This window comes from Tetrao urogallus (genome assembly GCF_951394365.1).
Source record: "Tetrao urogallus genome assembly, chromosome: 21".
In the NCBI taxonomy this organism is placed as follows: domain Eukaryota; kingdom Metazoa; phylum Chordata; class Aves; order Galliformes; family Phasianidae; genus Tetrao; species Tetrao urogallus.
The window spans coordinates 424,647-444,637 of NC_136834.1; the positions used below are offsets into that span (position 1 = coordinate 424,647).

At 63.8% G+C, this 19,991-nt stretch overlaps 2 protein-coding genes across 2 annotated transcripts; one reads left to right on the top strand and one right to left on the bottom strand.

Moving 5' to 3' along the window:
* Window positions 1-9,708, top strand: ZNF362 (zinc finger protein 362; the record flags this gene model as incomplete). The annotated part of the gene is made up of 9 exons (XM_079545507.1): window positions 1-248; window positions 2,155-2,239; window positions 7,602-7,665; window positions 7,743-7,989; window positions 8,124-8,439; window positions 8,555-8,779; window positions 9,136-9,214; window positions 9,350-9,508; window positions 9,592-9,708. Exons 1-9 carry the CDS (start codon window positions 239-241, stop codon window positions 9,706-9,708), a joined length of 1,302 nt encoding a protein of 433 aa, XP_079401633.1. The 5' UTR covers window positions 1-238.
* Window positions 9,709-12,050: 2,342 nt separating this feature from the next.
* Window positions 12,051-17,883, bottom strand: PHC2 (polyhomeotic homolog 2; the record flags this gene model as incomplete). The annotated part of the gene is made up of 14 exons (XM_079545523.1): window positions 12,051-12,273; window positions 12,359-12,665; window positions 12,761-12,896; window positions 12,975-13,089; window positions 13,169-13,298; window positions 13,411-13,613; window positions 14,325-14,454; window positions 14,904-15,226; window positions 15,613-15,826; window positions 15,891-15,995; window positions 16,989-17,150; window positions 17,222-17,299; window positions 17,373-17,531; window positions 17,740-17,883. 14 exons carry the CDS (start codon window positions 17,881-17,883, stop codon window positions 12,119-12,121), a joined length of 2,361 nt encoding a protein of 786 aa, XP_079401649.1. The 3' UTR covers window positions 12,051-12,118.
* Window positions 17,884-19,991: the final 2,108 nt, after the last annotated feature.

The window sequence follows — 19,991 nt, forward strand, 5'->3', positions numbered from 1 at the left end:
AGGGAACCGCACGGAACCGAACCGAGCCCCGCGGCCGCCCCGCTGGCCGCCCCCCGCCGTGGCGCCGCGCCGTGCAGGGGGCGGTCGGTCGGTCGGTCGGTCGGTCGGTCGGGGCAGGGCGGCCCGGTGCTGCCCGCCGCGGTCCCTGGGCGGGCGGAGGCGGAGGCGCGGGGGGCGGGCGGAGGCGCGGGGCGCCCATTTTGTCGGTGCGGCGGCGGAGAGACGCGGGACGCGGAGCATGGCTGTTGGTATAGGAAGTGTCTTTTTTTTTTTTTTTTTTTTTTTTTTTTTTCCTCCTTCTTTCCCTCCTCTTCCCCCCCTCCCCCCCTCGCCCCCCCCTTCTTCTCCTCCTCTCCTCCCGCATTCAAAAAATAATAACACCCCCCCCCCCCCCGGTGCGAGCTCCGGTAAACAGCGATTGTGGGTGGGGGGGGGCAGGGCGGTGCTGCGTTCCTCCTCGAGATCTGGATTATTATTTTTTTCCTCATTTTTTCCCCCCTTCCCCTTTAATTTCTTCTTTTTTTTTTTTTAATTTTAATTTTTTTTTAATTTTTTTTTTTTTTTTTCCCCTCTCCCCCCCCCCCCGTAACCGCGGATCTGCAGAACATGGCGGCCCCCCGTTCCTCCCCGCGCTTTAAAAATAAGCCGGGCTGCCATTTTTGTTTTCCTTTTGTCTGCGAATTTTAATAAAACCGTCTGAGAATGTGGGAGAGGCGGCGGAGGGGCACCGAGCGGGGCCGCCCCCCCCATCCCCCCCTCTCCCTTCGGCCTTTTTGTCTGCGGAGGTTCCCCCCCTTCTCCCCCCCCCAGGCAGGAGCAACTTCACTCCGCGCCCAACTTCGCTCTTCTCTCGCGTTCTGCTTTCGTGTTTTTGCTTTTTTTTTTTTTTTTTTTTTTTTTTCCTCCCCCCCCTTCTATTTTTTTTTCCTTCTATTTTCTATCCCCCCCCCCCCCACTTCTTCTCTCACCCCCTCCCCGGGGGGGGGGCACCCCTCTGCGTGTGCCCCCCCCATCCCTCCCAACCCAGGAGGAGGAGGAAGGAGGAGAGGAAGGGGGGGGCAGCCAGGAAGATGCCCGCTTTGCTGGATTCTCTCTTTTTCTCCCTCCGGAGGGTCTGATGGAAAAGTTAATTGCAGCCGAACGGCCCCATCCGTGCGGCGGTGCTCGGCGAGGAGCGGCGGATGCGGCGTGGGGGCTCGGCTGCCTTTCTCTCGGTCGCTTCTCCCTCCGTCGCTTTTCTCTTCCATTCCTTTTTTTTTTTTTTTTCATTTTATTTCATACCCCCGCCCCCCCCCCCCCCCCCCCCCCGTCTGCTTTCTTTCCTTTTATTATTATGATTTTTTTCTTTTTTCTGTTTTTTTTTTTTTTTTTTTTTTTTTTTTTTCCGGGCCTTTCAATTTGCACGGTGGTGGTGCTGTGATGTGTGATGGGGGGCTGCTGTGCTTTATTTATTTATCCATCCACCCTACCCCCCCGCTCCCCTCCTTTTTCCCTTCATTCCATCCCCTCCCCGTTAACCGTATTTTTTTCGGTCTAACAGAGCCGGTTGGGGAGGTGGGGGGGGGATGTATCTTGCATCGCGCTTTAGCAGGAATGTGGAAGTCGCCGCTTTAGTGAGGGGACCCACATTTCCGACAGCGGCGGTGCCCAGGGAGCTCAGTGTCCTCCTGCACGCATCGGTTTGGCCGTGCCATAGCGTGGGGATGCTCACACCCCTATTTATACATCCATCATGCCCGGCCGTGCCGGCGGCGAGCTGCGGTTTGGCCCTGGATCCGTCCCTCGGCCCTTTTCCTCCCTTCCGCACCGTGGGATGCTGTGCGTGGGGACGGCGGGACGGGCAGCACTCCCAGCCCGGAGCCTTTGGGGACGGAAATGGGATCGGAGAGGAGAGGGAAAAGTTTTGGGCGCCCCTCCTGGCGTGCAGCCTGCGGGGCAGATGGACGGACAGACAGATGGATGGATGGGTGCAGGCCCTGCGGGCACCCCGGATCAGGGCGCCCAGGGATGAAAACACAGCTTTTCTTTTTGTCTGCTTTCAGGAAAAAGCCCTACGTTCCCACGGGTCGGGTCGTTGGGAGCTGCTCCGCTTTTGTTCCTCCGCGTGTTGTGTTTTTTGGGGTGTGTGAAGTTGTCCTCCTTGTCCCCCCGTAGAGAAACGCCCCGCGTGCGGCACCGGTTCCCAGCTAGATCTGGAGATGGACGCGGATAAGGGGAAGCAACGCCAGTACTCTCAGAGGTGGGCATGCCGGCGCTCTCGAGGGGAACGAACCGCGCTGAAGCTGGGAGCGTTGGGCAGTAGGGCCCCCGGGGGGCTGCCAGCCGGGTACCTGCCTGGGGGCGCGGGGAGGGATGCCGGACCCAGCCTGGGTTCATTGGGGTCCCGCTTGCAGCATGAGCGCGATCCCCGTCTCCTCTCCCAGGGCCGGCAGTCCGTGCGCTTCTCTGTGCGGAGCAATCCGTTCTCAGGAATCCCCTTCTCCCCCGGAGAGCGGCGGCTGGCCGTGCCTTGTGACAAGTGCATGCGTGTGTGGGGTCGGGGTGGCGGGGTTGGGGTTGGGAACCGCTTGCTGCCTCCTTGCCTGGCCTTGGGGCAAAGCTCTGCTTCGCCGCCGCGCTGTCCCTGCTGTCACGGCGCCCGGCTCTGAGCGTCACTGCCGGCTCCGCTTTGCCGTGTGTGTGCCGGGTGGCAGTGTGGCATCGCGGGGTGCCGGGGGTTCGGTGCCCGCTGTCCCCAGTGCGATGTCACAGCCAGGCCTGCACTGTGCTGCTCGTCCCTCTGCCTGGCTGGGTGGGCGCTGCTGATTCCAGCAGTGCGGCTTTGGTGTCTCTGCTGGCTTCTGTAGGGCACAGCTCTGTCCCTGCCTCCAGGGGCTGTGAGCTGGGTGTCCCGTCCTGCCTGCTCCCTGTTTCGGTCTCCAGGGTGGCTCCGAGGGAAGTGGGTTCCCTTCATTGCTCCTTCCACACCCGCTCTGCCCATCCTCTTTGCACCGCTTCCTTCTCCCCACTGCTTGCAGGGCAGCTGCAGAAGCCCCCCAGGCTGGGTTCCTCACCCTGGGCAGCAGTGCAGCCCTCGGGCCCCACATTCCTCCGTTCGGGATTCCGCTCTCTCCTCGTGCAGTGTGGGCTCCTCGGGGATTTGGGGCCCTGCAGGCAGAATGTGGGGCTCTGACTCTGTTCCCAGTGCAGACCTATGGGGTGAGGGCACACACAGCTCCTCACACCCCTTGGGGCCCCCGTCCCGCAGCCCCGGCCCTGCTGGGATGGGCTTTCTGCTCCAGCCGCTGTTGGCTTTCAGTTGATTTTGCTCGGGGAAGGAAATCTGAATGAGAAACGCCAGTCAGAGCCCTTCGGGGGGCGGAAACGTGGGGTTTAATTGGTTCCATCTTGGGTGAATTCTTCTGGCACACGATGCCTCCAAGCCGTTCCTCTGGAACGGGGATTTCTGAGCCTCCTGCCCTGGGTTTCACGTGTTGTTTCTGCTTCCCTGGCTTACGTTCCTTATGCTGTCTTCTGCCTTAGGGTAAATTCTTCCTGCTGAGGAAAAGCTGGGCCGGGGGCCGCGGGCGCAGGGCCCACGCGGGACGGTCCCTGGAGCTGGCAGCAGGATGGCGCGTTGCGGCATGGGGAGCCCGCCTGGGCACGGCATGGCAGCCCACGGGCACGTGGGTGGCTTTGATGCTGCTTCCAGCCCGGCAGCTCGGGGCTGGGGATTTTGCAGTCGGGCCTTTGGTTTCTCCTAAAAAGCTGCTCCTCCGGGCAGGGGCCGCTTGCACGCAGCCCGCAGAGATGTGCAATGGGTTCTGACCTGTGCTGGCTGCGTGCTGGGAAGGTGGGGATGGTGCAGCCCCTTCCCCTGACAGGGCTGAGCTTATGGGGCGAGAAGGTTTTGTGCTTTTGGGGGAAAATGTGGCGGAGTGGCTGGGCGGCATGAGAACGGGTGGAGTGCTGCAAATGGAACAGGACGAGGGGTGATGGGGGCACGGCTGTGCGGGTGCCACATCCCCAAGTCCCCTCCTGCTGGTCTGATGGCGCCCTGAGGGGACGGCCAGGGACACTGGGCTCTTTGCTTTTGCCTGCTGCAGTCTGAGGCTGTGTGGACTCGTGCTGCCCAGCACTGGGTGCTGCTACCCGGCTCGGCCCTGCGCTTGTTGCTCCGTGCCCAGCTTGCTCCTGATGGACGCTTGTCAGCCGGGGACCCTGCTTGGGGGAGCGAGGCTGTGCTGGTGGAGGGCTGGCTTCTCGCTTGGCCGCTGGCACCCCGCAGTACCCAGGCATGCCGCTCGCCTCACCCCCATCCCCTGCTTTCCTCCCCCTGCCCCATTTGCTGCCCTACCTGTGCCAGGCAGCCCTGTGGCCGCTCGCCGGCCCCGAGGGGCGAAGCGGCGCCGGTCCCCGGGAGCGAACCCTTCTCGTGGCGGTGCCGTGCCGTGTCCGTGAAAAGAATCTCTTGTTTCTTTTTATTTCAGCGAAGGCGAGACAGAGAGGGCTGCCAAAGTAGAGACGTTCCCTAGAGAACTGTAGCTTGACTTAGCGGCAGTTTGGTAGGAAGTTGGAAGGCTATAGTGAGCTGCGGGGCCTGGCGCTCGTACCCACCCGTGCCATCATCTACCTCCATCAATCTGGAGCCTCATCGACACGTCTCCCCAGGCAGCTGCGGCCATCTGGCTTCTGAGGCCAGCCTGTGAGTACCAAACACGGTGTGCACCATGTCTTGTCCGTGCCGGGCCACCGCCGGCCTCGCTGCAGCCGCCTGCGCACTCCTTCCCCTCCACGCGGCGCTGGGCCTTGCTCTGCCACGACGCCTCTCCCTTCCCCGTGCATCCGCTGCTTGCTCTTTCCACCTCCCTCTGCTTCCTTCCCTGCCTGGGAGCTCCGGTGCTCACTGATGGAGCCCTGCTGGGTGCCCACGACGCCTTCTTTGCCTCAGCAGCAGCTCCTCCGTCCCGCTGCCCGGCACACGGCGCCGTGCCCAGCAGAGCCGGGGGGAGACGTGCTGCAGCATTCCCCACCCTTCATCATTTCCATTTTAATGGATTTTTTTCTTTTTCTTTTTTTTTTTGCCGTGTGTCAGCTTCCATTTTTCATAGTTAGCTGAGAATCTAGAAAAAGGGAGTTTATGTATTTTTCCATCTGCTTTATATCCCCTCCGGCCCCCTCCCCCCGCCGTCCGAGCTCAGCCCTGGGAGGGGGGAGCAATCCCCCCTATGCTCCAGATGAGACACAGCACAATTTATGAAATTAAGCTGGGACAGGAACAGAGATTTTTTTTGGCACCACCACTGTTTCTTTTCCCTTTATTCTGGGCAGGTTTGCAGCGCTCCACACGCAGCGGTTGCAGCAGCTTTGCTGTTAAATAAGAACTGCTCAGGTGGGGCAGGAGTGGGAGGCTGCAGCAGGTCATGCTCCCCCCCTTCCATGGCAGCTGCAGGCTGTGCTGGGATCCTCCGTTTCTTCGAGCAAACGGGGCGGGCAGAGCTTTGCGTGGTCTGGGATGGGGGGGACAGAGGGCATGGGGCACCTGCTGTGAGGGCAGAGCAGTGGCTCGCTGGGTTGGCTCCAAAAACCTTTTCTAATCATAGCTCTGGCTTCCTGTTTTCCTGCTCTGGCCAGGCAAGAATCGAAGGAGGGCTGCAGCTTCCCACGCTGCGGGGCAGCCGCTGGCTGAGCCGTGGTGGCAGAACTCAGGCCATGGTGGCGGGATTCAGGCTGTGATGGTGGAGCTTGGGCCATGGTGGTGGGATTCAAGCCATAGTGCTAGGATTCAGGCCATGGTTGTGGGGTTCAGGCTGTGATGGTGCAAGGATTTGGGCTGTGATGGTTGGGCTCAGGACCTGGCGGTGGGATTCAGGGCTGTGGCGGTAGGATTCAAGCTGTGGTGGTGGGATTCTGGCTGTGATGGTAGAGCTCAGGCCATAATGGTGGGATCCAGGCTGTGCTGGTGGAGCTTGGGCCACGGTGGTGGGATTTGAACTGTGATGGTGGGGTTTGTGCCGTGATGGTGGTAATATTCGGGCCATGATGGTAGGATTCAAGCCATGGTGGTGAGCTTCAGGCTGTGATGGTGGTGGGATTCAGGGCCATGTGGTGGGTTTGGGCATCTTGGCAGTGGCAGGAGAGCTCTGACCTGGGGATGTCAGAGTGCTGTGCTTGTCCCACGCTGTGGTACAGGCGTTGTAAGCAGTGAGCTGTCACCTCTGACAGCATTTGCTGGCACAGGCTGGTGCAGGGCAGGGTTCCCTGTGGCTCTGTGCATGGCTCTGCTTTCATGAGAGAGCTGACCCCAGTGAAAGGGACTCTCTGAAGTGACGCCTGGGGCAACTGCAATGCAGTCTGCCTTGCTCTGGGTGCCCCGAGCTGCCAGAGCCCAGTGCTGGCCGGGACGGTCCTGCTTGAGGCTCTTAATCAGCAGCTCCCATCCTGCCCTCAGCTCCAGGTCCCTGGGCAGGGCTGCCGCTCCCAGGACCTCAAGCTGCTCAGCGCCACCCGCTGCCACGTGGCCGCTGCCCTCCTGCTCCGCGGTCTCGTCCCCACGTGCCATGCGGCTCAGCAGTCCCGCTCTGTGCCTCGCTGTCCCCGGCCTCCCTGCCCTCCTTTGCAGCAGTGTTCTGCAGGGAACCCGTGCTGATCTCATGCCTGGTTCTCCTGGTGCCGGCTGTGGTGGGGATGGGTCTGTGCCGTTCTGGTTTCTCCCTCCGTGGCCTGATTTCTGCTCCAAATGGAGGTCATCTCCCTGCAGCTCTGTCGCCCGCAGAGCTGGGGAAGGTGCCGAGGAGCTCCTTCCTCCTTGTGGAGCTGCTCCCGGCGCTCTGTGCACAGACACGGGGGTCCCGCCTGCTCCCAGCTCGTGGTGCAGCCAAAATAACGTGTGCAGTGTCTGATGGCAGTGCTGGCTGAATCGGCATTGGGTGTCGGGTGGGGAGGAATCAGAAGTGCTCGTGCCTCAGCGTACCCTGCCAGCTCTGGCTGTGATGTGAGCAGCAGCACTGCCTGCTGATGTCGGGCCGCTCCGCTGCCATCATTTTCTCGCCGTCCCTGCTCAGATGTTTCCTATTAACTAAAGATGGATTTTAGAATTCATTTTTCCAAAGTATTTAGCGTCTCCATAAATCTCCCAGCCCCGCTGCAAGCAGGGCTCGTCCTGAAGCGAGCTGAGCCGCCTGTGGTTGCTGCAGGTGCCCTTACTGGGGCTCCTTGGGGTCCTTGCGTCGCTGCTGTGCTTGCGCCGTGCTCCGTGTCCTCCTGCAGCCTTCCCCAAGGTGCTGGGGAGCAGCAGTGATACCTGCGGGTGTGAGGGCCGGGGGAACCCGTTGGGAGCCCTGGCCAGGTGCTGTGGTTTCAGCAGCAGTTCTCTCTGTGTGGATATGAGCTGCCCAAAGGGCCGGCTGCCCCGCTGTGCTCTCCTCCTCTGTGCTCCGTCTTCTGGAAGGGTTTTCTAGGAAGCATCTCCTGGTGGTTGCTGTGTTGCTGTCAGTGTGGCTCAGCCCTGTGGTGGGCCCTGGGGGCTCCTTCCCATGGGAAGCACTGTTGCAAAGCCCTGTGGGGAGGCCGGAGGGGGCTGCCGGGCTGCTGCCCCCCGTAACCCCCATCTCTCCCTGCAGGATGGCGGAGCCTCGCTTCAACAACCCCTACTTCTGGCCGCCTCCCCCAACCATGCCCAGCCAGGTGAGACGGGTGTTTGGGGAGGAGGGAGAACCAATGGAACAGGGCACCTCTGACCTCTCTGCCTCCACCCCTGCCAGCTGGACAACCTCGTCCTGATCAACAAAATCAAAGAGCAGCTGATGGCAGAGAAGATCCGGCCCCCACACTTGCCCCCCACCTCCGTTGCCTCCCAGCAGCCCCTCCTGGTGCCCCCCTCTCCTGCTGAAAGCAGCCAGTCCATCATGTCCCTCCCCAAGCTGCAGCAGGTGCCAGGCCTCCACCCGCAGGCGGTCCCGCAGCCCGACGTGGCCCTGCACGCTCGGCCGGCCACCAGCACCGTCACAGGTACCAGCGCTGCCTGGGGGGGACCCAGAGGGGCCTGCTTTGGCTCCTGCTGCCTGAGGGCCACTCGAGTGTGGGGGGAGGGCGCGGGGCGGGCAGCGTGTGCCCCGCTGACCCCCGCCTGTCTCTGCTGCCAGGGTTGGGGCTGGCGTCCCGCGCGCCCCCAGTCAGCACCTCCGAGTCCAGCACGGGCACCACCACCCCTTCCACACCCACCTCCACCAGCCAGAGCCGCCTCATCGCCTCCTCGCCCACCCTTATCTCAGGAATCACCAGCCCGCCCCTCCTCGACTCCATAAAGACAATCCAGGGCCACAGCTTGCTGGGGGCACCCAAGACGGAGCGGGGCCGCAAGAAGATCAAGGCGGAAAACCCTTCGGGGCCACCTGTCCTCGTGGTTCCCTACCCCATCCTGGCCTCGGGGGAGACGGCCAAAGAGGGCAAGACGTACAGGTAGGTGGGCGCCTGGCGTTGGAGCCGGGCTGCGGCGGTGCTGTGGGGATGGGGGTGGAGATGAGGGGTGCAGTGAGGCGTCCTGCCCAGCCCGGCCCCCGTGGCTCTCCTGCAGGTGTAAGGTCTGCCCTTTGACGTTCTTCACCAAGTCGGAGATGCAGATCCACTCCAAGTCGCACACAGAGGCCAAACCCCACAAGTGCCCCCACTGCTCCAAATCCTTCGCCAACGCCTCCTACCTGGCCCAGCACTTGCGCATCCACCTGGGCGTGAAGCCCTACCACTGCTCCTACTGCGAGAAGTCCTTCCGCCAGCTGTCCCACCTCCAGCAGCACACCAGGTGCCAGGAGGGGCTGCGTGGGGTTGGGAGTCTCCAGTGGAGTGGGGTGGGATGGGATGGGATGGGATGGGATGGGATGGGATAGGGTGGGGTGTTCACTCAGCACCACCTTCTTCTCCTTCGCCATCTCCAGCTGTGCTCTCCAACCCACGCAGCTCTTCTGGGTCTCAACCCAGGGTCTCCTTCCCCTTGTGCCCCATCACTGGGTCCCTTCTGCGCACATGGCTGTCACTGCTGAGCTCAGTGGCCGCGTGGGTGCTGGGAGCTTTGCAGGGTTCGGGGCTGTGTGGGTTCCCAGCCTTGCTGGGGCCGTTGCCTGACACGTTCCCCTCCCACCATACCCACATCCTGTGCAGAATCCACACCGGTGACAGACCCTACAAGTGCCCACACCCTGGCTGCGAGAAGGCATTCACACAACTCTCCAACCTCCAGGTCAGCAGCTCCTGGGTGACGGCGGGGAGGGGGGCACGGAGTGCCGAACCCCACAGGGGGCGAAGCAGGGGGGGCTCAGGGCTCTCCCGGCCCCACACCCCCCCTAACAACCCACCCCGTGCCGCTCTCTGGCAGTCTCACCAGCGACAGCACAACAAGGACAAGCCCTACAAGTGCCCGAATTGCTACCGGGCCTACACGGACTCGGCCTCGCTGCAGATCCACCTCTCAGCGCACGCCATCAAGCACGCCAAGGCTTACTGCTGCAGCATGTGCGGCCGCGCTTATACCTCGGTGAGGGGCTTTGGGGGCACGGCGCGGCGCGGCCCCTCCAGCACCCCAACCCCCTGCTCACCATCTGTCCTTGTGCCCCGCAGGAGACGTACCTGATGAAGCACATGTCCAAACACACCGTGGTGGAGCACCTCGTCAGCCAGCACTCTCCTCAAAGGACCGAATCCCCTGGCATCCCCGTGCGGATCTCGCTCATCTAAGTGGGCTCTGTCCCACCCCGCTGCTGTCGGGGGGTGGCACCCCGTTGGCCCCCCCTGACCCGGCCCCCCTGCTCCCCCCGGGGGGCTGCAGGTTTGGTGACATCCAAAGACGGTTTCAGAGCACTTTGAATCTCTGCAGTTTTCTTGGGGGGGGGCGAAGCGTGTGGGGGGGGGGGGTAAAGGAGGGGGTTCTCCTTCGTCAGCCCCCCCCCTCCGCCTCCTCTCATTTTGGATACAAATATATATATATATATTTATTGGCCAAGAAGTTGGTGCTGCTAACACAGAAACAAAATCAGACGTGGAACGGAGCACGCCAGACCCCCTTCTCCCCCCAGGACTGTGCTGGAGCAGAGCAGGGCTCAGAGGGGGCTTTGTTTTAAGGGGGGGGGGGGAGCTGCTCCGCGTGGGTTGCGTTTGATTTTTAAAGACGTTTTCCCCTCTGGTTTCGCTTCCCCCCACGCCGGACTCCGGGAGCAGCGGGGGGTGCGCGTGCCTCTGTGTGTACATAGCCCCGTGTACAGAGCCGAGGGCCCCGCGCCCCGGAGAGACTCGACAGAAACTCATCTATATTATGTACTCTTTGGTTCCGTTTTGGATATTAACTGTGTTATTTTTTTATACACTTTTTAAGCCTTAACTCATTGTTTTGCCAGGGTGTTTATTACCTTCTGTTTATTAATTTGACTTCCCACAGCCTTTCCCCCACCCTCACCTTTTACCCCCCCCCCCCCCGTCCATCCACCCTTTGGCTCCTCGTTTCCCCTCGGTGTTGTACGATACTCAATATTGTAACCTTTTTTGTCAGCATGTTAATACCGTGTAAATACGCCTCTTATACACACTGTTAACGCCTCCCTCCCCTTCCCCCCCCCCCCCCCCAGCCCCGTTTGGGGCCCTTTTTTTTTATTTTCCTCGATGGAAATCCAGGCCACGTGTCCCTAGAGCTAGCAATTACCTTATTAAAAAAGGAGAAAAAGAAAAAAAAAACAACACACCCCTCCCCCACTTCTTTCCCTATTCCCTCCCCCCCCACCCCCCCCCGGTCTTGCATTGTGGCTCATGGAGAAGCCGGGGGGGGGCTGTGGCCACACGGAGCGTTTTTGCGGGCAGTTGGAAACAGCGGGGACCCCCCCGGCCCTCCGCAAAGCAGCGCCTGTTTTGGAGCAGAAAAAAGAAAGAATAAAAGGAAAGGAAACAAACGATGGGCTGTGTGTGGTGTCACTGCTGCAGGGATGGGGACACAGGGCAGCACGGTGACGAGGAACCTGGGGTAGGGGGGGTCCACAAAAATCCCCTCGATGTGGGGATGGTGGATGATGAAGCGGTGGGGAAGGCAGCTGCTCTGCTGTGCTGGGAGCTGCTCTGCTCTCTGGACGAGCTGGCACTGCTGGGGCAACATTGTGGATGTGAGCAGCAGGGCACAGAGCCACCACCTCCAGGGATGCATCACTGCCACGGCCACCAGCTCCAGGGCCTCCTCCCCATTGCGGCCACAGGCTCTAGGGATGCCATCCCTGACCTCCCCCCCAAAGCCTTTGGGCCCCCCCAGCCAGACACAGCACTGGGCACGGGGACCTCACTGCTCCTCAGCCTCACCTCTGGATGCCTATTGGGTTCGGGGTGCCAGCAGGGATGTGGGGCAAGGGGGGACACACAGGGGCACAAAGGGAACCAAAGGTCCCAGTTGTAGCAGTGCCCCCCCAGGGCGGCCACCAGCAGCCAAGCGTGTGATAGTGCTGTCCCACTGCGGAGGGGGGTGGAAGGTGATACAAAGCCAGGACCCCTCAGTTTACCCAGAGGGGATGGGGGCTGCGTGTGAGGAGGAGGCAAAGTACGGGGGATCAGTTTTCTTTTTCAGTGTTTATTAGAAACAAAAACGGGAAAAAAAAAAGGGTTGTGGTTTCTGTGTTTTTTTCTTTTTTTTTTTTTTTTTTTCCTTTTTTCCTCCTTTTCTTAGAAAGACCGTGGCGGCTGACGGCAGCGGTGTGGGCTGAGGGGGGGGGTCCTTACCTGCTGGGGGTATCAAGCCCCCACCACCTCCATCCTTTACTGAGGTGCCCCTGGAGCAGCCCTGCTGGGGGCAGTGCCATCTCTGTAGGCACCCCCACACCCTCCCCCCACCCCAGGGTGGGCAGCCGGGCCCCAGCGGGGCCACGCATTAAGGCAACCATCCTGCTGTGCCCCGCCGTGCCGGGGGGGGCTCCCTGCCACAGTGGGGCCACTATCGCTACGGGTTATATGTACACACCCTGCAGCCGAGGGGGGGCTGCCCCGGGGCTGTTTGTGCTCAGTGATAGGTTCCACCCCCCCCAACCAGGACAGGCAGGGTTGAGGGGGGGGCTTGGCTTGGGTCTGTCCCCCCCCTCCCCACCCGGTGGGAGCGTCCATGCGAGCCGACGGTGCGGCTCTAGGAGTCCTTAAGCATGCTGATACGGGCGTAGATCTTGAGGGCCGGCCCCAGTTTGATGTTCATGGTGCTCATCAGGTGATCCTCCTTCAGCAGCAGCAGCGCCTGCCCGTCGATCTCCTGGGCACGGAACTCCTCTGCGATCTCCTGGCAGCCTACAGGGTGGGGGGGAGGAACATAGCACAGTCACTCAGCACAGCCCCAAAGCCAACAGGGCCCTCGTCCCTCGACGCCCCTCACCCGGCAGCGAGCGGATGAACTCGTAGACATCCTCCACGTTCCACTTGCTGGGCTCGCTGGGCAGGAAGCGGTGCCCGATGCCCGCCAGCTCCCGCACGTGCATATCAGGCAGCTCCATGTCACGCAGCTCCATGTCGTGCAGCTCCAGGTCACGCTCAGCCTGGCGCCGGCGGGAGGTGGACGAGCTGGCCGAGATGGGCGACAGCGGCTCCTCGTAGCTCGAGTTGTCCGAGCAGCGGCTCGAGTCCTCCTGGCTGTGGTTGAGCTGCAGCGACGCCGTCACCGAGAGCGGCCCCGAGCCCGGCGGGAGGGACACCGGTGTCTGCGGGACGGAGCCACCGGGCAGCACCGGCCCCCGCGGCTCACTGCACCCCTCGGGTCGGACCCACACCCCCCCCTCACCTGCTTCTTGGTGTCCTTGCTGAGCGTGGGCACTTTGCAGGTGCGGCGGCGGCTGTGGGGGGGCCCTCCCGGCTTCTGCAGCTTGTTGCGGTCGGGGTGGAACAGCCCCACACGCTTCGTGCAGCCCACGTTGTACCTGCAGGCAGCGGTGAAGGGATGGGTGGGGGGGTGAGAGCGGGGCCGGGGAGGGGCGCAGGGGGCCAGAGCCCAGTACCTCTTGGCACACGCCATGGAGCAGAAACGCTTGGAGCGCTTGAACTTGTAGGCGAAGTCGACGCGGCCGCACAGCTCACACTTCAGCTTCGGGGGAGCCCCCTCCTCTTTGGACACTGCCGAGAGAGCAGTGGGCAGCTGAGCCGAGGCGGGACAGAGTCCTCGCGGGGCTCCCACCTCAGGGTGCCCCCTCACCTTGCAGGTAGGGCTCCTCCATCTCAGAGTCGGTGGTTGTGGTGTTATCGTGCTGCGGGGCGCGCTCTGCCAGCAGCTCCTGCGCATACTGCGGCTTCAGGCCCCCCACCAGCAGCGAGGAGCGGCCCACCTGCGTGCCGTGGTGGCGTCAGCGGGGCCAGGAACGGCCGGGAAGGGCAGGGGGGAGGGAGGAGCGCGTTGCGTTAGGGATGGAGGGGGCGAGGGAGGGGGGACGGACGTACCGGGAAGGGCTCGGCGCCCTCCTGGATGACGAAGCCCTCGATCACGTGCGTGAGGATCTGCGGCTTCACCACGGCCTGCGGCGGTTTGTTCTCACCATTGTGCGGGGCGGCGCCGGCGACGGTGGAGGCAGCGCTGCCGCTGCCCGAGGTCATACCGGGGGCGGGGGCGGCGGGCGGCGCATCCACGCGCTCCGCGCCCGGCTCTGCGAAGGAGGGAGAGGGGAAACAGGAGGGGGGAGGGGGGAAACCGTCAGCTTCCACGCGGCGCCGCCCGCCCCCGCCCCGCTAGGCCGCCCCAGGCCCGCTAGGCCGCGCCGCTCTGTCCTAGGCCGCGCCGGGCCCCGCCGCCAAGCCCGGGCCTCACCTGACCGGGCCGCGGCGGCTCCGGGCCGGGGGCGGATGCGGAAGTGAGGTCAGCGCCCACCGGGCCGGGCCGGAGCGGGGCGGCTCGCACTCACCGGCGGCGCTCAGCGGCGCGGCAGCCCCATGGCGGGGACAAAGGCGGCGGCGGCGGCGGCGGAGCGGGGACAAAGGCGGAGCGGGGCCGGGCCGGGCCGGGGCGGCGGCGGCGGCTGCGCGGGGCGGGGCGGGGCCGGGCGGTGACCACGCCCATCGCCCTCATTGGCCGCCGCCGCGCGCGCGCGCTCCGCTCGACGGGCGGGGCCTCGGGGAAAGGCGCGGGAGGGGCGGCGGGAAAAGGGGGCGTGGCCTCGGGAGGCGTGGCCGTGCGGCGCCGCTCCCCGCGTGCCTCAGTTTCCCGCGCTTACCGTGCGCGGCGGCGCTCTCCCCCTGCGGCGCTTCGGGGCCGGGGGGCGGCGGGGGGGCGGCGGCGGCGGCGGCGGCGGCGGGAGGCGCGGTGGCGGGGGGGCTTCTGGCGGCGGGCGGCGCGTCCCGGCGGGCGGCCTCTGCGGCACCCAGCGGCGGCTGCGGCGGGGACAGCGTCAGCGGCACGGGATCGCACCCCGCACGTGGGCAGCGGGGTGTGAGGGACGTGGCGTCTGTGTGCGGGCGGCGCACGCGGATGCGCGGCTCTGGGTGACGCTGCTACACGCGGCCGCGGGCCAGACACACGCGTGCAAGGGCCGGCAATGCGCTCACGCGCCCGTGGGCCGGGCAGAACTGCGCACATGGAGGCAGCCTGCAAGCGCTTGCACGTGCGTACTTGTGCGTGAGCCGTGGACACGCGTGCAAATGTGGCCCAGAGCACAAGCCCTGTGCACAGCTGTGCGTGGGCCATTGCGCACACATGCATGTGGCACAGCTGGACACGGAGCAGGCAGCGGTGCACGGGTCATGCACACAAGCAGCGCGCGCGTAGCTCAGGAGCGCACCAGCCGTGCATGCACACACACGTGATGTGGCACAAGGGTTGCACACGTGCACAGAGCTGACATGCACACAGCACGTAGCGTACCCACCCGAGTGCACGCCGGTGCCCCCCATGCACCCCGACCCCCAGCACCCCTGCTCTCTGGGGCCGGGGGGGCCCTCACCGTGCTGCTGGCGGGCTGCAGCTGCAGGATGACGGCGGAGGCGTGCTGGAACTTGCGGGGTGCCCCATAGCAGCCGGGGTGCCCGTTGGGGGCTGTGCCTTCCGCCCCCGTCCCGTGGGGGGCTCCCGTTTTGGGTGGGGGGGCTGGGCTGGGGCTGGCAGGGGGCAGTGACTGGAGCTGGGGGGCAGCTGGACCCGGGGGGGGCTGCCCGCGGGGTGCCAGCTGTTGCTGCTGCTGCTGCTGCTGCTGCTGGATGACAAACTGCTGCTGCATCGGCTTCGGTGGTTGCTGCAGGAACTGGGGCTGCTGCAGCGGGGCGTAGGCTGTGGGGGGGAGCGCGGGGATAAGGCCCAGGGGCTTTGTCAGCAGTGCCATCCCTGAGCCCCCTCCCTCCAAGGTTGCTCCTGACCCGGCAGCATTCACTCTTGGCTGGGGTGAGGCTGTCCTGGGGGGGTAGCAGCAGCACCCTGAGGTTGGGTAACCCCAGGGGACTGGTGGGTGCTGGGGAGGGGAACAGCCTTCACCCCCAGAGCTGAGCCATGAGGAAGAACCTCCTCCCCCTCTGATCCACCGTACACTATACAGGTCCCTGATACAGATGGGGTACCCGGGAAACAGCAGGGAGGGCCATCATTAGGTTTCCGAGTGAACGCCTGCTGCCCTTTGCAGCACCCAATGGTCTAAGCCCCCCCCCAGCACAGTGCCTTACCTGGGGTGACGAGCGGGTGGGCGGCAGCAGGGGCAGTGGCAGTGCGGGCCATGGGGTGAGTGCGGGCATCGGGGCCCTCAGCCTTTTTGAGGTGGTCAGCAGGGTTCTCGGGTGGGGGGACCCGGGGGGGTCCGGCCCGGGGAGTGCTGCCAGGGGGTTTCATGGCGAGGGCAGGGAGGTGGGGGCCGGTGGGGCGCAGCGCCAGGCTGTGCACCTACAATGGCAGCATGTCAGTGGGGTGGGGGGGATGGAGGATGTGGAGTGCAGGGGGGGCTCACCTGGGGAGTGGCAGGCGGTGGGGCGGGTGGTGGGGCTGGCGGTGGGACAGGTGCAGGGCTCTCGGGCCGGACGGCGCTGACGGGGCCCGTGGGCGTGAAGATGAGCTGGGGGGAGAGAAGGGTGAGTGTCTGTATATGAGGGTTGTGGGGAGCACCCCGAGTGTCCCCCCATGTCCTCGTGTGATGGCAGAAGTGCGGGGCACACGGGACACTTGCCCATGTCCCTGCTCAGTGTTGCCGTTCCCCATGTCCCTTGGGTGACCCTGTGGGGTCTGGGCACTCCATATCAGAGTAGTGGCCCTCTGTGGGGTCTGGACAAACACTCCGTAGAATGTAGGTGTCCCATGGGATCCAGATGCCCCCCTACCCTTGCAGAGGGTACCTTCCTGAGGTGGGCCTCCAGCAGTGAGGGTGAGGAGAGACTCTATAGGTCTGGGCATCTCTTGGGGTCTGGGTACCACCCGCTGGGTGGGGACACCCCATGAAGCCCACACAGCCCATAGGATGAACAGCCCATGTAGTCTGGGCACTCCCAGGGGACAGTGGGCTCTCAACGGAGTCCGAGGAGATCTCAGAGCAGTGTGTAGTCACCCTGGGGGGTCTGGGCACCCCACAGTAAGGTGAAACATGCCCTGTGGGTTTGGGCATCCCATAAGGCCAGGGCACCTCAAAGCAGGGCAATATTCACCCTATGGAGTCAGGTGCCCCCTCGGGGGCCTGGCACCTCACAGCCAGGTGATGCTTTGGGTCTGGTCAACCCAAGGTGGAGCAGTGGGCAACCTGGGAGATCTAGGCACCCCCCAGCAGCACAAAGGGCCCCCTGTGAGCTCAGGGTCACCCTACAGGGCCTGGTTACCCCACAGCCAGGTGACAGGAAGCCTATGAGTTCTGTAGGCTCTGGTTACCGTACGGTGGAGTGATGGACTCTGCATGCATCCAGCCCACCCTGCAGCACAGCGATGGGCGCCCTATGAGCCGTGGGGCAAAGGGGACCCTATAGCATCTGCTTCCTGTGGGTCTGGGCCAACTTGCTGCAGGGTGATGGCCAGCCAGCAGCTCCAGCTGCCCCATAGCACCGCGGGGACAGGCACCTCTTACCATCTGTGCCCGCAGGTACATCTGTGCCTGGCTGGCTGTGAGGGCAGGTGAGGCGGCGTTGCCCAGCAGGACAGCTTGCTGCGCGATGCCTGACGCTCCGGGGTTGACGCTCTGTGCCCGGTTCAGGAGCTGGGCTGCTGCTGGCGAGGTGGCCAGGTTGATCTGCAATGGGACAGTGGGTTTTGGGGCTGGGGTGGGGGCTGCGGGGTGCTCCTGGCGAGCCGGGGACTCACCGTGGGCTGCTGCACAGGCGCCTGCTGCGTGCCATTGCTGCCAGAGGAGCCGCTCTGCCTGTTGGCTGCCAGGCTGGCCTGGGGATGGGAGCAAAGCGTTGCATGTGCATTGCACTGCGGCACCTAGGGGTGACCCCGGGGGGCGGTGTACCTGCTGCACGGCCGCCAGGCTCTGGAGCTGGGCGCTGGTGAGGTGCTGCTGCTGCAGCGCGGCCGTCTGCAGCATCAGGTGCTGCTGCTGCGCAGCATACATCTGCTGCAGGTACTGCGCTGCCGTGTTGGGCTGCCGGTGCAGGGCCTGCTGGATCACCTGTGGGGCAGCAGTGAGACCGTGGGACGCAACATCCCAAAGCCAACCCGGCCACAGGACCCTGAACGCTGTTCTGCCTCACCCTGTATCCCGAGCCTCCCAGTGCATGCAGCGTTCCTGCTCTAAACCCAAGGGGAGACCCAAGCACCCCAACCCCAGCCCCATTTGTAGGGTGAGGGTAGGGTTAGGGTGCGCAGCACAGCCCTACCTGGACGGTCTGGCGGTCAGGAATGCCGCTGTAGACGGAGATCTGCGGTGCGGCTGGGCGCGTGGTGCCGGTGCTGCTGGGCGTCGTGCCGGTGCCGCCGGCGCTGCTGGAGGGCGGAGGTGCCGGGAGCTGCTCGTTCTCCATGGTGGTGGCAGGGCCACACGGGGCGGCTGGGGTGGCCTAGAGCTGGGGGAGAGCGTGGGGGTGGGCGTGGGGGTCCCATGGGTTGGGGGGAATGAGGGTGGCAGATGGAAGCAGCCCTGTGTGCTCCCGGCCCACCCCTACCCACAGCGACACTTCAAGACCTCAGGGAAAGGAAGGAAGGAAGGATGGACAGACAGAGGGATGCAGGAGAGGGATGAGGGGAGGAAGTGAAGGACGGAAGGAAGCGGGATGGACAGAATGATGAATGGGAAGTGCAGCCAGGAAGGGTGGAAGGAGGAGAAGAGTGAAGGGAGGGACGGAAGGAAAGAAGGAAATGGGAAAGGACAAAGCGCAGGAGGGAAGGATGGACAGACAGACGAGGACACAAGTATGAATGGGATGGATAGAGGGATGGGTGGAAGAAAGGACGGATGGATGGAGGTAGAGAAGGGATGGAGGAATGAAAGAGGATGGAAAGAGAGGAAGGAAGGGAAGGCAGAACAGATGGAAGGAATGAGGGGACAGACAGTAAGGACAAAGGGACAGAGGACAGAGACAGGAGCAAGGATGGAAGGAAGCAAAGAGGTAGGAGTGAAAGATATAGGGATAGGATGAGCAGAAGGACAAACAGATGGAATTAGGGAAAGGGTGAAGGACAACAGGGGAGAGAATGACAGAGAGCAAAGGAAGAAAGAGAAGGATGGACAGAAGGATGGGAGGAAGGACAAAGGGAGGGAAGGAGGACAGACGGAAAGGTGAATGCAAACGTTGAGAGGGATAAGAGAGAGAAGGGAAGGATGAACAGAATGGAACAGGAAAACAAAGGAGTGAGGGAAGGATGGACAGACATGAAAAAGTAGACAAAGAGGAATGAAGGGAAGTAGAGGGATGAAGGGAGGGAAGGGTGGACAGAAAGATGAGAGAAGGATGGAAAGAAGTAGGAAAGGTGTGAAAGCATGGATGGACAGACAAAAATACAAAAGGAGGGAGAGAAGGACGGACAGAAAAAAGTAGGAAATGAATAAGGGGGAAGGAAAGATGGACAGAAGGGAGGACGGAAGAAGGAAAGGAGTGCAGGGATGGAAGGACGGCCAACAGGATGGGACGGGAAGAGGAAAGGGACTAAGGGAAGGGTAGGAGGAAAGGGCTGAAAGGTGTGAAGGAAGGACAGAGGGATGGAGGAACAGAAGGAGAAGGACAGGAATGGAGGGAGAAGTGCTGCGTGCTGAGTGCCACTGGGGATGGTGGTGAGCAGCAGGAGCACCGCCACCACCGCCACCACCGCTCCCAGCAAAGGCCGTGCCCACACTGCCAGGCCGCGGCCCCAGCACCCCATGGCTCTGTGGGCACCCAGGCTTTGCTGCAACCACGTGGGCCCACAGACCTCCGATAACCAGCAAGAAACCCGAGGCCCCGTGCCACCAGGGCGGGTGCCACCAGAGCGGGTGCCACGGCCAGCACCAGGGACAGCAGCGCCGGGCGCTTCACCATGGACAGCAGCCGCGGTGCCCACAGCAGGTGGCCGCGGTGGCCGCGCCAGGTGACCCCGGAGGCCACGCCACAGCCTGGCAGGGACGAACACAGCGCGAGGCGGCGGCAGCGGGACAGCAGGACGTGGCAGCGCGACGTCCCCGCGCTCAGCGGCGTGAGGCCACGGGGCCACGTCCCCGGAGGGCGCTGCTGCGCCGGTGCGGAGCGGGGACGCGCACAGGTGGGACGCAGAAGCACGCTGGAGGTGGCTGCCGAAATGCCCGCCGGTGGCCGCGTGCCCGCGGCGTGGCCGTGACATCCGCCGCGCTCCGCTCTCAGCGCCGCAGGGTTTGGACGCGTGGGCCGTGGCTTTATCCGTGAGCTGTGCCGTGACATCCCGACGGCATCGGGGCGTCCTCACGCGCGGGGTCGCGACGGAGCCGTGAGCGCAGCGAGGAGCGTCCCCGCCGGTCCGCATTCGACCCCGTGTGAGGGACAGGGAGGCGGCGGGGCGGTGACACGCACGGCGGGGCTCCGCGGCCTCGAACCCCACGCGGGGCGGAGCGGCGCGCGGTGCCTCGGCAGCCACGGGCGGCTCTCGGTTCTCCCACCGTCGCACGTGGAGCGGCCGCGCGGGT